The 17,319-nt window shown below is 39.0% G+C and overlaps 1 protein-coding gene across 3 annotated transcripts in view; it reads right to left on the minus strand.

The window, feature by feature from the left end:
- The window catches only part of CPED1 (cadherin like and PC-esterase domain containing 1), a 152,328-nt gene that overhangs the window by 77,487 nt on the left and 57,522 nt on the right, over positions 1 to 17,319 (minus strand). For 2 of the 3 annotated variants that reach the window (XM_072870963.1, XM_072871132.1), the window contains exons 8-13: positions 10,005 to 10,147; positions 8,624 to 8,696; positions 6,809 to 6,976; positions 5,684 to 5,788; positions 4,603 to 4,772; positions 2,555 to 2,614 (exon numbers count right to left, since the gene is read on the minus strand). In XM_072870963.1, coding sequence (XP_072727064.1) covers positions 2,555 to 2,614; positions 4,603 to 4,772; positions 5,684 to 5,788; positions 6,809 to 6,976; positions 8,624 to 8,696; positions 10,005 to 10,147 — 719 coding nt within the window. The remainder of the gene's footprint in view (positions 1 to 2,554; positions 2,615 to 4,602; positions 4,773 to 5,683; positions 5,789 to 6,808; positions 6,977 to 8,623; positions 8,697 to 10,004; positions 10,148 to 17,319) is intronic. The other variant, XM_072871044.1, reaches the window with a different exon arrangement.

Here is a 17,319-nt window from a genome sequence, read left to right on the forward strand (position 1 = left end):
AAGAATAAAATAACCCAAACCATACATCTTAACTGTATGATGCTTTTTTGTTTATATTTGAGGTTAAAGTTAGACTTTGATCAAAAAGAATTAAATATAAATGAAGGCCTGTGTCAAGGTGAATATCTGTACCGACGTTAGCCTGAATTCATATAATGGAACATCTATGTGTCTTGATTTTTTTGCTAATTCAAAACAAATCACATGATCAACATCCAGAGTATATATATAAATCCTCAGTGAAAAAAGACAAGTCAATTGCAACAATTCATTAACATGGTAGTGGTGCCCATATCGCTAACTCCACTGATTTTTTCTTTCATATAGCATTTTGGGAGCATAGTAGAAGAAAGACAGTAGGCTTCTCTCCGGTCCATGTACTGGGCCTTTGGCCAATAAGACCTTTTCAGGGGTCCATTAGCATTTCTTTAAACTTTCACATTTTTTACTCCCAGTGTTTTCTGTAGAAGGAAAGAAGCAGCTGGCAGATCTGTGTGCGTCCGTGTGTGCATGAACATGTAGTTTTGAGCTTGCAGTGCCTAGACACCGCCCTAATTTCACACACATTCATGACCTCTTTCAAAGGAGGCACTTAAACTATTGGAAAGTTTGTTTTCCAGGTTATAAGTCATTTTGCACCCCTCTTCTGCTTGCCAAGGAGGTAATGGCTAACACCTGTCAAATACTTTTTTTCTCTCTGCTGTTCCTTTTTGCATTGCCCAGTACCAAACCCTATTGTAAGGTGAAAACAAGATGTCTTAACTCTATAAAATGCCCGACTTTTGTTTAGCCAGAGGACACCTCAGGAGTGTGGCAGCCACCACCAGTGCAAGGCCCCGGCTCCCAAAGGAACCGCATGACCTGCACGTGTCAATTCTGTAAAGAGATAGCAATTATCATAAGACAACATTAAGAGACATATAATAACTCAATCTAATTAAAGCAGGGTATCAAAATTTAATATTTAGAAATGACATTACAGAAAGCTACTCAGATTACTGTATTTATCTCTGCTGAAGACTGGACTTTTTAATCATCAGCACCATCAAGTTTTCTTTTGTCCAAGCTCCTTGCAGCCAGCAGGACTGAGGAATGATGCAGTTATGAAGCTCTTCCTCAGACAGGGAGCAGCTGAGATCCTGGACTCTGCAGAGTCCTTTCCTTCACATGCTGTTACTCAAGAAGGGACGTTCATCTGTATTGGCAGCCCCCTATTTACTTAGTATCTTGGAGGAGCTATCAAGCACAGATGTGCACATTGCTCACACACTTGCAATTAGCTCTAATGAAACTAATGACTTTATGTCAGGTACCCTAGGTGAGTGAATGCTTGTGAATGTACCTTTTGAGAGATCCCCACTGTGTACATCACAAGCTATTGGCAGTTAACCTGTCCTTTAGAAACCTCTCTGATTCAGCAAATGAAAAAGCGAAAGGATTGACAGCAGCAATAGTAATGTAGCTCTGATGGTCTAAGCAATCAGAGACATAAGCAATGAAGGATGTATAGAAATAGATAATATCTTTCATAAGATTAAAACATAAAAAGGAAAAAATCTGGTCACTTCTGGGGCCACTGATGGATGTGTTAGTTGTGGATGGTGCAATTTTTAATGGGTCATAAAGTCAATGTTGAGACCATATTTCAGTACTCAGTAGAGTTATTAATTTTATTTCTTTAGATGATGTTTTGTAGGTCTCTCTTGAAAATGAGGAGCCACTGGAGGTAATTTTGTGAAACATGATCACTAGTGATTTTTTTCTGTTTGATTAACTGGCAGTGTGAGCTCTCTGTTTTGAAGGGTGTTTGCTTGGCTTCAGTCACAGAGTTTCCATGAGGGCATTTGGTTCACCGAATGAAGTATCTTGTGCTGATCTTCAAAAGAGAAATACAAAATTGCACACTCAAGAGTGGGATTGGTTTCCTGGCACTTAATCCCAACTGTCTCTCTCCTTCCCTCCTTCCCTCTGTCTCTCATTCTTCCCATTGCAGATCAGTGATCTTATCCCAGACTTCCTTGCTGTTGTCTTCTTCTGCTTCATAGTCCAAACTATGTTTGTTTCTCAAACTGCCCAGGTGATGATCATGACCAAGTTAAACTCCAAGGAATTATTTTTAACCCAAATTCAGTTTGAGGGCTGCTGCTTCTATTTTGACCTAAAAAAGGCCTTGCATATGGGAAGCTAGTAACACTTTTCCAAATACAGCAGTTGATTTCTTAAAAGCATTTTCAACTTTATTGACCTACTTAGGCTTTTGTCTTATGCAAATACAAAAGGGTTAGCTTTTCTCACTAATCTGATTTGGCCGTGCTACTCTGCTGTCTGACACAGCCAAAGATACTTGCCACAGTACTTCATAGCCCCTGTTCTAAAAGAAAGTAATGATGTATGTTTTAGTCATATCACAAGTTGAAACTGCATAGAGTTGAAAAACAGTGCACAAACAATGCAGAAAATTTATTTCAGTGCACATGTTCGGTAGTACCACTCCATCACTTTCAAAGAACTTTGTCATATGTTATACCAATACATCTGAGATGGTCATTCTCACCTAGGCTGTAACCATTTCATTATAGTTTGAGACAAGTTTCTAGAGTTCTTCTTGCTTCTCCTGTAGAAGGAATTCAGAGAGTTCACTAATACCATTTAAGATTTCAATACTAGTCATGTAGATTAAATGGGTTAAGAAAAGTACACCAGGAAACTTCTTTAAATCCTGTCTCCATCCTATGGATGGATTCATGATCAGTGAACAGCACAACTGTACAAGACATAGGTCAGAAGTTATTTTTCCCATAAGTATCCATGCTTATCTGGTTGGACAGTCAGCTATGCAAATCACTGGATTTTGTAAATGGAAATACCAGTTTTGCATAGTCAGAGAAATAAGAACTGTTAAGTAAATCAACTGAAAAAACTGGCCTTAACTGAAGAAATTCAGGAAAAGTGTTCTTCTATACAAACTCATCAAAGCTGGGAATCTCAAAAAAGACTAATCAAAGCTCAGTGAAAATGCATACCTGAGTTATTTGGGGAGTAAGCTCTACTAAGTTCTTTCTTCCTTGCAGTTAAGTATAATTACATGCATGCATCACCATCACATGCATGTAGCTATAGGAGTGGAAGATTATGATTTAGCAATGTCAAAACACATGGTTTTATATACAGTGAATGAACAGAATGGCGTTATTAGCTTAGCCATTGCAGAAAAATACAGTGCAAAGAAGTAGATTGGCCTATGCCCTGGAGAAAGGTCATGGTACGTCTACATATTTATACATATACAATAATGTTCAGCTTGAAGAAAAAAAAGAGGCTAAGGGGCTTGCTCAAAGTGAGTGGCACAGCCTAGATTAGAACAGAAAGCTGCTAAAGGTTGGTATGCTTTGATATGCAAACCTAAATATTTTGGCAAAAGGGCAAGGGCTTACACTTGAATGTAAGCAGCTGCATCTCTGAGTTACTTTTCATGGAGTGGCCTGCAGTAACAACAATAATACTTAGCACATTCATGGAACTTGTGTATTTTCAAAACACTAATAAACAGTTACCTAGCACAGTGGTAAAGTATAAGCTCCACTTTATAGCTAAGCAAACAAAGATACACATGACTATTGACTTGCTGAAACCACGCTCCATTCAATGAGGAACAAAATTAAACCTTAAGAAATCTTACATGTGCCTTATATAGTCACTATGGCATTGTACAAGCAAAATGTACAAAATAATGTCACATGCACATTTTACTTGAGACTCAGTGGAATGGAGCACACACATTTTCTAATGTGTCTCTGTTCCCAAGCCCTTGTTTGCAAAATAATGCATGCCTGTAGTCAGCAAAGAAGTATGGCATACATGTGTATGAAACATCATTAGCCAGGACAGAATGAGCACAGAAAACATATTTTTTTCAAATTTTATACTAAACATATAGTATACCACAACTTTTCTCCTTCCCTCTATTCATTCCTTACTCGCTCTTTTCTTTCCTCCCTGTCTTTCCTCTCTTCCTTCCTTTCTCCCTTCCTCCCTCCTTATGAAAGTTAAAATCTCTTGCCAGAAGTTCCGTGGATCCAACCTTGTCATTACAATATTTTTCCAGCTTTTCAAAAACAGTTAAAATGAAGATCTCAGAGTATGGTGCTCTTTGACCTGGACAGAAAATTTAGACCCACTCAAAGTTATTAGTCCCTTTTGGAAAATTCTTCACCTGAAATTTCTTTACAGTTTTGCTTCTAATTGGTGAATAAATTAAAAGATGGTCTTAACCCTGGCAAGCACTCCTAATTTTGAGTTGTTCAGAAACAACCTACCTAATTCACTTCATATTTCTTAGAAAAAATTTTACTATAGCTTCAATTAAGTTTTTAACCCAGAGACCTCTGTATTAGAAATGGGCAAAACTGTCCTATATAGAAACCTAGCTGCAACTCGAATGGCTGACAGTGTACCATGATGGGATGATGGATCTTCATCACAACTGCTGTAAATTCACCTACATCTACTGAAGGATTAAGTTTTATGGTGCTCACTGTTGCTACTGCAATTAATATCATCTGAGAAACTCCTCCTGAACATATCATGCAATAGCTGTCTTACCATTCTGAAAGATTTGTATGTGCCTCTTTAGTCATGAACTGGAATTGTTCAAGTAAACTGGAAAGCAACCAATGCACAGTCAGGACTGAACCAAGCCGCCTCATTGGGTCTACCATGTGATAAAGGTCACGCAGTAAAGTTTGAATCCTGGGTGCAGCAGAAGGGAAAAGCTGAGAAGAGAGACACTGATTAGAGACTACATGTTATAATATTTGTAAAATGCAAAGAAGTGAGAAATGATCAGAAGACGGTGTATATAGCATATGGATTGATTTATATTTTGCTCTTTCCCACACGTGTAGAAAATGACTGTCTCACCCAGCCTTGCAAATCAGGATTACTAGTACTGACATGGAAGTCTATCTCCTTTGCCTCTGATTCAACTTCCAGATCTATTCAGCTCAATCCCTCTTCAGAAAGTCTCATCAGTCTCCAACCCTGATACTCATCCAGGAGGTCTAGAAGAAATCCTGACATCATGCAGACTGTCTGAACAACAGATCCAGTTGCAGATCTTTTATTTCCCCAGTAGTCATCCTTTCCCTCGTTAACTGCCATGCCTATTCACAGCCACTGACTGTTATTCCTCCATCTCTATTATTCTCCAAAAATGAACTCACTTGAAGGGTGAAGAAGAAGACATATTACATATTCCACCTGCTTTTTGCCACTTTTTCATCTATATCTATTCGCTGGTCATGATCTCGGTGTTGTGCTGTCTCCAGTTCTTCCATTCACACCTGGTTTGCTTCATTATAATTATATTTTCTTACCAACTCATTAGTTATTTACATAATTTTCCTCTTTTTCCTTTCATTCTATTTTCTGGTCTCTGTTTCTGCTTTAGCTGTCCTTTTCAATAAATCCTCAACTCAAATTTGCTGGTTTATGTCTTTATCTCCTTTAATTTAAATTCCAAAAATCCTTCAAAATAAAATCAGGGTAACCTCTATCTCCCTGCTTGCCTGTCCATGCAGCCTAATGTATGTGCCAGAGATAGCAAAGAATGATAATGAAGGAGAAATGTTAAGAGATTTACATCCAATATGTATCCAATACAACAAAACCCTGTTTATTTTACCAGCTCAAATTGTCCAAGACTCTTCAGCTCCTTTATGAAAGTAATCATTGAATTTATCTCTTCTAAAGACAAACATTGCTCATCTTCTTTGTGGTAAGTTCCATCCTATGAAGGAAAGGGCAGCATATTCTGGTGAAATCACATGGAAAGCAATGTGCTTTCATTAGACCCCAATCCCTTTGGTGATCAAAAGGACAAGTTACAGCAGCTCTCAACTTGCCCTAACCTCATCCGAAGTCATGTCAAGCCAGCTCCTTGATAACTCTTCCCATTTCTCAGTCTAGAATACAGTAGACTGTGCATTAGCTTTGTGCAGAAAAGAACCCACAGAAACTACCATGGCAAGAGACTGCATAAAGTATGGACAATGAAGTGGATAGTTTGAAATGTGGTCTGGTCTCCTATGCAAAACAGACTTAGGTAATTGTATCATATGTGTGCATATGTCTGCAGCTTCCTACTTCATCCTGTCATAAATTTAGAACCTATGACCCTGTTTTAGTCACACCTGCCTGAGAGGCAGAAGTCGCAAGGATAATGTAGTCCCTGTAAGTCCTGCAAGCAGGGGGCTCCTGAGAAATGCCCCTTTACAAGTGCCCAGACTGAGAGAAATACTGCTAAAGGAGTTCCCAGATTGTCATAAATAGATTCCACAAGTGATGCAAACTTTATACAGATCCTATAAATGCAAAAAATTGTAATTGGATCTTGCATTCAGAATAAGACACAAAGTTGTAGGAAATAAAATTTAATTCTGATGCTCATTAATCTACTTTTTTGAGTTAATCAGTTCTAGGTTTATGAAAACATGCAAAACTGTATATTAAAAAAGACCATTTAAAAAAATGGTGGGGAAATTACTTTGTTAAAGTTTTAAATATATCTTTAAAGTGCTGTACTTTGGGGAATGACATAATTTGAGAGTGGAATTTTTATTAAAGAAAATTTGATTGTTCAATATAATTACAGTTTTATTCATGACTTCCCCAGAATTCAGTAACAGATGGTTTTAATTAAATAAATCCTTCATTCTGTAAGTTGGCACCAACAATTTCAGAAAAGCATACAATTTAGAATGAAATATTTTCAAATAGTCAATAATAAGAAAAAGGTGGCATGAACTACCTTGCTCACAGCTGATCCATATATTTTTTGTAAAGCTTCTATGAAACTAGATGTTGAGGATTCATTAGATAAGAGAAAGTTAAAAGTATCTTCAAAAAGAAATTCTTTGAAAGTTTGGTCCTGAATATTTGATTCATCCTCATCTTGAAAGTCAAAGTTTTCATGCACCTGTTGAAAAACAATATAAGAATATATAGTTTGAATATCAAGTCCAGTCTTCTCATAAGCACATATACCAAACTGGAAGTATTTATATTAAAAGGTCATAATAACACTAATAAAACAGGCAGGATTATAATATAGCAAATACGGTACCACATTTTCTGTCAGAACTGCACAACACAATGTTTGCTGACCTCCAGCGGATAGAGTACAATATTGCAGCCTCATGTGAGCTTTTTTTTCGTGTTTGATTTGAAATTTGATAAAAGAAATAAAATGTCAGCTTATATGTTAACACAGCTCTCTCAGGTATTTAGGAGTTACTACATATGAAGGTATAAATTTTACAATATATAAACACAGTGAATAAACTCATGTTTATAAAATATGAATAAATTAGTATTTTAGCGTAAACACAAATATAACTTCAAGCTGCATGGGGTGTGTGCATACTACAGCTTCCAAGGGATACTATTCAAAGTCAAATGTCATAGTAATTACCAACTATTATTTTTAGAGTAATTTGAATTTTCATAAGAAACTTTTAAACACTACTGATTTACTGTACATTTATGGATTATGGCTGATGGTTGAGACTGCTATACAGGCAGGTAGACATTATGTTTTATGTTTAGTTTTTTAAGCAACTCCTGGGAAAATTTTTTTACAGCCTTGTATACAATTATTAAATTGTTATGACATGTCACATTTCTTAGACTAGCTAAACAAGTCTTGTCGGACTAATTAAGGATATTGTCTTAATGGATTTTCTAACTTGTGCAAACTTTCTTTCATATGTCCATTTTTCCTTTGTGTTTAGAGGATCTTTGTTTTGTGGAGGATAGAGAGATTGACTGCACTGTTGTTACAAGAAACTTGAACAGGTTTTAACTGAGGATGAATTTTACAAGTGTTATCCTGTAATTTCCCGGGATATATTTACTAACTTTTTTTTTGCCTTTTGTGTATCATCAATATGGACAAAGATTTTACATACCTAGTATATACATATTCATATGTATATACAGGGGTAATGAGAAGCAACAGGAAAGCAGTACCATTTTTGTTTCTGGCCAGGCTGCTCTGAGGCAGAAGTGGTACAAAACTGGCACAGGCAGTTTATGCCACAGGTCACATTTCTATGGTTTTGAGGGCCTTGAGGACCATCCAGGAAGAAGGCAGCACAGTGGAGGTCAAAGCAGGTGATGAGTTGAAGAAGTACAATGCAATTCTTCAGCACTTTAATACAAGTTAAAGCTCTTTAAAGAGCTTTAACTTGTATTAAAAGCCAGTTGTGGTATTTTAACTTCCTCCCTTCTTCTTTGTTCTGGCACAGTTAATACCTAATTCTCCTTGCATGCAGTGCTTCCTATGGATTTTGTTTAGCTGATATTCAGTTGGGGTGATATAATCCCGTAATGCTAAATTGGAAAGGTTTGCACACTTCAATGGCGTGGTGAACTTCATGACAGGAACTCTGTCCCTTAAAAACTGGTTTCTCCCATAGCAACTCTCCACTGCTAGGCAAAATTAATATTAATGTACTTGGACATTTCTCAGATGTTTGAGGGCAACTGTCAGAGAGGGTTCCCCGCTGTGTTCTTTTTGGTGTAAGTATTTTGGGTCAAGCAATAATTTCTGTAATTTTCTCACCTCAAGAACTACTGGGTATATGGAGGTGCTGAATCCAATGTCAAAGGTTAGCATTTGAAAACATTGTCTGCATCTGAAACACAATATAACAGGAATCAGATTCAGTGAGAAATACTGTTGTGAAATACATGCTACAATGACATACACACAGAGGTCCAGAGAACATACACAAGAACATACACACATAAGTCAAGAGAAACCATGCGATACAGACTAAATAAAATTTCTCAGAAGAGCCAGCAGCATTAAACATAGATAGAGTCAGATTGCGAGCTGATGAAAACAGTGCTATATTAAAGAGTATTTATGTGGTTGACTTTTAAACCAGTCAGGGAGGTGAACTACATCATTGGAGGAGGAAATGCCTTTTGATGAGAATGAGGTCCTGCAAAGGCTTTGAAGACATTTGTAGGGCAATAGACAGTGAAACTCTCTGGTCTCATTGAAGCCCTAGAGTTGTGCTGCAGCCATGGGGGCATTTGAAAGCATGGGCCAGGAGCTCTAAGCAAGTCTTGGGTTTCATAAACAAGAGATATGCATCCCATTGGTAAAAAAATGTTAGAGTTTGGACCACTGTCAAAACAGCTCCATCCCTGTTACACTTCTCCCCTCCTTGCTACCCTCTCCACTCACAATGTAAGCTTTATTCCCAACTTGCATAAGTCAAATAATGAGCTTTATATTACTGCTACTAAAACACCTGGGTTCTCAAATAGCTTTACAAAACATATAAATGTAATAAATAGTAACTTATTTACTATTTAGCATAAAAATGTCAGGGATGTGACATAACATATATAGAACAAATATTAATTTTAATTAATAAAAATATTACATAATAAATGTTGATTTATGTGTAAGAACTGTAACACTCGAATAGAAGTGATTACAATGATTTAACACCCACAGAAAAGTGACTGTTGCTGCCTAGATATATTTCATAAGGTACATTTCATAAAGTATTCTACAGTGTCTCTTGTTCAGATTGCCTGCTGTAGCCAGCTCTGAACTGTCTGGGCTACTCTAGCTTTAAATATTTGACATATGACAGAGGGCTCACTGAAGGGAAACACAGCTTTATGTATGTTAGGACTAGCTCAGTTGTGAGTGATTTCTGTTCATTTGTACTGCCTGAAACACTTCATCAGAACACAGCATCTGGTCCTAGGTGTTCATCATAACCTTTTCGCAAACTGGAAATACTGTGGATATTGAAGATTTTTACTCCCTAAATGCAGCACATCCTCACTTTATTCTATAAGGAAGTATGAAATAGAGGGGATTTTGTTATTTTAGGAGTCATGTATCCTCTACAATTTTTATTCTGTTCTAAGGAGCCATCTTGACAATAGCATAGCAATGACCACTGCAAGTCACTTACTGGTTGAACGAATTTGGTCCTGAGGCAGATGATTCACTGAAGACCTCAGTTATAAGTAGAAGTTTGCTTATAACTTCCTTCATATTATTGAAGGCTTGCTGGGGAGAACTGTTTCTGAAGAATATCTCAAAAAACCTTTGCAGCTGTGAAAAAGATTACACATATTTGTTAACATTTACAGTAAAGTAGTGCTTAAGATCATAAATTAAAGGCTGGTAGAAGTAAAAATTGCCTTAGAATGTAAACTTCAGTTCTTATTCATTTGCACAGTAAAGAAGAGGCATGAAAAACTCCATGCAGCATACTAGTAGAGAAGGACTCTTTTTTTACAAATAAGTATATAAGAAACAAACTCTATATTAATGGTTTTAAAAAATATTGCTCACAGTCTAAGCTTACTTTGATAAAACCTTTTGCTGTCAACTGGTTCTAGGCAACAGAAACCACAAACACTTATTTCTTCAGCAGTAGGTAATAGCACACTCAAAGTAAAAGCTTTTTGTCTTGTTCACATACTGTGCCAAGGGCTATCCCACTTGACCTTGACTAGGAATCCTTACCCCAGGTTAATAAGCTTTAAACAGAATATAGAATAGAGATGTTGAAAAAATGATCAGCCACTGCAGCCTGTGTTTTGACTGGACTCTTGCACATCCTGAGGATTTTAGACTTATGAATCTTCCTGGTGGCATATTCTCTGGCCTGCATAATGCTGTCCTCTCGGTTTCTTTCATCACTCATGAGAATTCATCCGTCTCATCACTTCAGACAGTGATTCAGCAAAACAACTGGAGCAACACAGTGAAGAGTGGGACACAGGCAGGTTTTATTGCATCTGATTCCTTTGTGCTAAGAAAGGGGCTGCCTTTGAACCACATTATCACACTGCACAGAACCCAATTCATGTCTGAACTGTGTAAAACTATTAGAAAATTTAGTAGCACTATATTACCAGATACATTTATATAGTATAAAAGTACTGTCTTCAGAGATAAAGCGCATAAAGTATACACAGAACGTGTTTTGTATTGATATTCAGAAAAGAAAAAAATTCTGATTATTTCTAGGAATTTCTCTACTAAATTGACTTAGAAATGCAATTATATATTTTCTATTATCACCTATCCTACATGACCCACGAGGGTAACATGACTGAAGCATGCAGGCTTCTGTAGACAACCCCACTGGGGACTGATGTGGTTGGCATCTCTCTAGCTGCCTTTGACTACAGTCATGACCAAGTATTCATTGCAGGTGGGTTAACAAAGCTTGGCCTTTAGCAGAAGTCTGTAACAAGGCTTAATATGATATTTTGGGTCTAAAGCATGATCACAGAATCACAGAATCACAGAACCACAGAATGGCTGAGGTTGGCAGGGACCTCTGGAGGTTATCTTGTCCAAAGCCCTGCTCAAAAAGGGCTACCTAAAGCCAGTTACACAGGACTATGTCCAGACAGTTTTTGAATGTCTCCAAGGATGGAGACGCCACAGCCTTCCTGGGCAACCTGTGCCAGTGCTCAGTCACCCTCACAGCAAAAAAGTGTTTCCTGATGTTCAGATGGAACCTTCTGCCTTTCAGTTTGTGGCCGTTGCCTCTTGTCCTGACACTGGGCACCACTGAAAAGAGCCTGGCTCTGCCTTCTTTACAGCCTCTGTTCAGATATTCACAGACATTGATGAGATCCCCCTGAGCCTTCTCTTCTCCAGGATAAACAGTCCCATCTCTCTCAGCCTTTCCTCATATGTGAGATGTTCCAGTCCCTTAATTATTTTAGTAGCCCTTTGCTGGACTCTCTCTAGTAGCTCCACATCCCTCTTGTACTGGGGAGTCCAGGACTGGACACAGCACTCCAGGTATGGCCTTACCAGTGCTGAGTAGAAGGGAAGGATCACCTCCCTCGACCTGCTGGCAACAATCCTCTTAATGCAGCCCAGGATACCATTCGCCTTCTTTGCCAAAAGAGCACATTGCTGGCTCATGGCCAACTTGCTGTCCATCAGGACCCCCAGGTCCTTTTCTGCAAAGCTGCTTTCCAACTGGTCAGCATGTACTGGCACATGGGGTTGTTCCTCCCCAGGTGCAGGACTTTGCACTTCCCCTTGTTGAATTCCATTAGGTTCCCGTCAGCCCATTTCTCCAGCTTGTCGAGGTCCCTCTGGATGACAGCACAGCCCTTTGGTGTATCACCCACTCCTCCCAGCTTTGTGTCATTAGAGGGTACACTCTGTCCCATCACCCAGACATTTAATGAAGATGATGAACAGGAATGGACCCAGTAGGGATCCCTGGGGTACACTGCCAGTTACTGATGATGCTTTATGATGCATTCACTGTGCTGATACCAGATCTCCTTACAACATACTTCTGTGCACTCTAATCCACAGAATTTTCTAGACAGTGTTGGAGCCCTCCCTTGTGAGCATGAATACTGCCAAGCGTGCTGGTCTGCATGGATGAATGGCTTTCAGTTTCTTCAGGCAGCATATTGCAGTTAAATGTAATAAGCATTTTCTACTTTCCTTTAAAAAAAAATCCTGTATCATTGCCTACAGCCAGCCGTGGGAAATACTTGAGCATGCAGCTAATGCTGATCCTCCTTTGCTTTTTGCTCTCTTCATTTCCAGTAACTCCATTCTGTTGTGCTGGTAAATAACTGGTAGGTAGGAAGTTGGTTAGCCTGTCTTGCTGTTCTTATCACCTCTCATTTTATCCTAACAAGAGGTTCCCTTCCCAAGCTTTACTAAAAGAAATGTGTCCCATGCACAGATCTGGACTGAAGGTTTGCAATGCCTGGGACTCTTTCTCCTGTTTCTGATAAAGCTGTTTGAAATGCCAGTAGGAAAAAAATGGCAACAGTATATAGGACTAAAGTTATAAAATTAAACCTCTGACTGCCAGGAAATTGCAAAGTAAAGTTTGCACATATAGCCTCAACTCTGCCCTTTGGATATTTGCATCATGTTGAAATCTTGAATTACATCACACTGCATTTTTATTGGGTAGAAAGTTTTCCATGTGTACTGCAATTCCATGAGTCTCTAGGGCAAAAGAGCCCGGGAACTGCTAATTAGAAAGAGATAATGCAAATCCTCAGATCGCACTCCATTTCATTGCCACAACAGGCTGAGATGGAGTCTGTGCTTCCCAAAGTCTAAGATCCCCAAAGCTGCGTTTCTCCCACAGAATAGTACAAAAATTAAGAACAAGAAGCTGCACATTTTTCAAATCAGTTCTGATTTAGATTCATCTCTGAGTGAAATTGTCCCATTGCAGTTCCTTGTTCAGGCCAAAACCAGTTAATTAAACTGTTCATGTGAAATAAAAAATTTAAAATGAAGACTCATCTCACCAAGGTGGGACTGTTTAGCAAGGCCTGTTGTGACAGGACAAGGAGCAATGGTTATAAACTAAGGGAGAGCAGACTAGACTGGATTTAAGACAGAAATTTTTTACAATGAGGGTGGTGAGGCACTGGCACAGGTTGCCCAGAGACGTAGTGGAGGCCCCATCCCTGGAAACATTCAAGGTCAGGTTGGATGGGGCTCTGAGCAACCTGGTCTAGTTAAAGATGTCCTGCTCTTGCAGGGGGGTTGGACTAGATGACCTGTAAAGGTGCCTTCCAATCCAAAGCATTCTATGATTCTGTGACTACATGGTGGTTCTTCAGCTGACTTTGACAACTATTTCCAGCATCTCTGCCAGATCCTGTACATCACTCACATTCCTGCTACACTGTCTTCCACCTTTTCTCTAATTTCTTAAATCTACAGTGGGTATTGAGGGGCTAAGCAAGAAGCCCTGTTGTTTTGCTGCACAGGGAAGATAAGGAGTTGCAGAATTTTCCAAAGAGAGGTGGGGATTATTGGAAGGAAGGGAAAGCAGTACAGAAAATGCCCATTAGCTCGTTTGCTCCTCACCATAAATCAATCCCTAAGCACCTCAACACAAAAGATACACAATGCATACATTTCTAGTCAGGATTGATGAAAGACAGGCTGATTTGCCCTATTTGCACTCACAGCATGCTGTTGGCTGTAATAGCAAACTGTTTCCAACACAACAAGCATTAAAATAAAACTGGCTTCTCCAAGGAACTGCATTTTAGTTACAGCCTGCCTTAGCCAGACTAGAAAAGAAACAGTGCTCAACAGGTCCTCATCAGGGGATATCAGGTTTTAGGACAATGTTTATTCTAAGACAATGGCTGAAAATAAATATTTAGTCAGTCTGTTTTATGACCAATAGAGACAAGAGATGAATAGTTCAGGTTAAATTCCAATTCATGAAAAAAATCCTATTTAAACCAGTTCAGGTTAGGTGTGACTCGTATGGATTCTACAGGATTCTCAGCAACTGGTAGGGAAAATCTAGAGTATATGGATTAGGGGTGATAAAGTGTGAAAACCTGCGGCAGCCTCAGGTTCTTCTGAGTGTGTCCAACAAAGATCTATAAATATCTGTGTTCAACTGCAAAATATTAAAGTCACTGCGTTGAAGGATACTTCAGATGATCACCACTGATGCTTGTTCTCCCACCTTCAGAGGAAACAGACTACCTGTCCAGCAAGATTCAATCTCATTATTGGTTGAACATGATTAAAAGCAGCATTGAATAGTAAAAAAGAGGACAGAATGGGAAAAACTGGTGGCAATCACAGGAATTTAGTCTGGGAGAAAGCTGACCTCTGGCTGGCAATTTTTTAAGCAGGGGAATAGGGATTAAATTTTAGTAGGCTGTAAAACTTAATGCAGACATGCACAAATACTTTGTACAATGACACCATTGTATACAGAATTGCAAGACTTCTCAGGAGCTTGAAGACATTCATCCACATGCTGGATGCATAGTTGGAGGTATGTTCCACATATTTATGTAATGCCTTTCAGAAAGTGTGTAAATGCAGTCAAATTACACGGATCAAGCACACATTTTCTCTAAAGGCAGAATGAAATAAAAATATTCTTAAGATTAATTTTAACTCATTGACCTTTTGCTTACTGACAACTACTTTTGCTTTAGGATAAGCCATTGGAAAAAAAAAAGATTTGGCTAACTCAATATTCATTTTACAATGCTTTTTCTCTACCCGCTTTGACATCCACTTTTTAAAATCTGCAGTCATTAAAATAAGGTTTATGATCTCAGTGACATGGATTCCTTTGGCTCCTCAAAAATACCCTGGACGGTGAGTTAAAGGCCTGACATACTGAAAAAAAGCAATTTAATTGACAAAGGAATTCCGATTTGCAAGCTTCATGCACAGACTCATGGACATTCAAGGAGAGTGGAAGAGTGTGTGCCATCCGCAGGGCTGGATGCTATGGTGACTGAAATAATTCCTTTGAGAGGATTTTCCTCTGGCAATTTTTCTGCAAATGAATTTCTTAGAAGAGATGCTGGGACAGCCTGGGGCAGCTAGCTGAATGGCCAGCTGAGGATTTCCCTGCGAAAGGGTATAAATTGATTTAGACAGCCATCTCCCAGCCCCTTCTCCCTCCACCCCTTGTTTTAAGGGGCCTGTTCAGAGTGCGTTGAGCAGCAGACACAGCCAGACACTGCGTGCACTGGGTGTTGTATACCAACACTCCACAGAAGATGTAAATTAATTTTACTGTAATACAAAAAAAAAAAGGTAGTGACTCTTCTGGAATTGCCTTCTAGCTCAGTCCTAGCACAGTCTTCCCTCCTGACAAGACGAGAAAGATTTTCCTTGACTAACCTTAGGAATGGAAATAAAGGCAAACTTGAAATGCCTACCTTCACTGCATTGATTAGCATTCTGTTGATTGTAATAGGTGTTCAGAGGCACAGCTCAAGTGAAGACAATTCCCTCAGGTGTCAAAATCTGTAGAGGAATCCCACCCTACAAGACTACATGGCTTATGTCTATGTCCAAGCTGAACGTCTCAGTTCCTTTTATACCTCGCTGCAGAACACAGATGCTTCAAGAGCATGATTTATGCCATCCTAAGGTAGACATCTCAAAACGGTGACACTAATTGCAATCTAAAACTGCTTTATTCCTCCAGTGACTGTACAGGGAATCTAAATGAGACACGGAAGACAGTTAGGAGATATACCGCTGGAGTGCTCACACAGCCCACCCACAGACAACAAAACCTGTGTGCCTGGAATATACAGAACTGTCTAGGAGGATTTTTGTCCCAAACTTACCATGATAAAGAGAAAGGCGACCATCAGCAAGGTTAAAGAGTAACCAGGAAATTAAAAAGTGACTTTTGGAACAAGGAAGGAGTCAGCTTGGGAAATAATATAGAAGCAACATGAAAATTTGCAGTGGGGGGAGAGACTTTGGGGTGGAAACAGTAGCAGTCAAAACCTGGTCAGGTACTGCCAGATGTCAGCCCACTGGGATCACAGCTTCTGCCTAGACTGCAGGCAATACTAGGGTGCAAGGATGGGCACGGGTCCTACACGGGTACAGGCAGAGCTGGAGCCCCCACTTCTCCAAGCAGAGGTGCATGCAAGAAGTGAAGCTGCATCCCAGGAGAGTGGGGCTGTGTTTGTAACCCATGCTGCCTGTGAGATAAGGTCTGGGTGAGTGGGTGGGTGTGACTGCAGCTTCTGGGGGTATTTATAGAAAGATGTTTAGAAATGTGCAATGTTTATTAACATTTTTGAAGTGTCTGGTATCATGGATCACCTATTCTGTTACTGAAATTGATAGTGAGTGTATTATTATTACTGGTTGCCAGTTAATTACTTATCATCAATTAGCCACGTCTATCCTGGTTTTGGTTAACAATATGAAGTCATCAATTTTTTCCTGCAACAGTATTTCACCTTTGGAGGTGTAGCTGAGCTCTGAACTTACCCAAGAGGCAAGGAGATAGATGATAAGAGGCCATTGGGGCTACTGAGTAATTCAGTGTAATTTTGAGCGCATTTTAGTGTAATTTCGTGCATCATACTTTACAGGATTTGTATGAATAGATTTTGAAAGGACCTTGCTGGTTCCTAGTTGTAGCCTTCAAAACTAGATGGCAGATGAAGTTATCAGGATCATATCTGAGAGCAAGGTTTACATCTGAGGAACCAAAGCATGACCTTTAGTTTCAAGAAATGACCCTTTTTGAGGTAATGAAGGGTGTCCTCTCCAGATTGTTCTGCTATGCATCAGAGCTGTTGCAGCCTTTCTGATCAATTGGATCTGCAGGGTCTCAAAAGACTTAAAGTAATTGCCTCTCCTTGAAAATAGCTGAGGATGTTTTCACTTGAATCAATTCAATCAATCTCTGATAACTTTCAGTATAGGCTCTGTACTCTCAGTTCATTTTTGTACATTCATTC

Source organism: Ciconia boyciana, chromosome 1 (assembly GCF_034638445.1).
Source record: "Ciconia boyciana chromosome 1, ASM3463844v1, whole genome shotgun sequence".
Lineage (NCBI taxonomy): Eukaryota > Metazoa > Chordata > Aves > Ciconiiformes > Ciconiidae > Ciconia > Ciconia boyciana.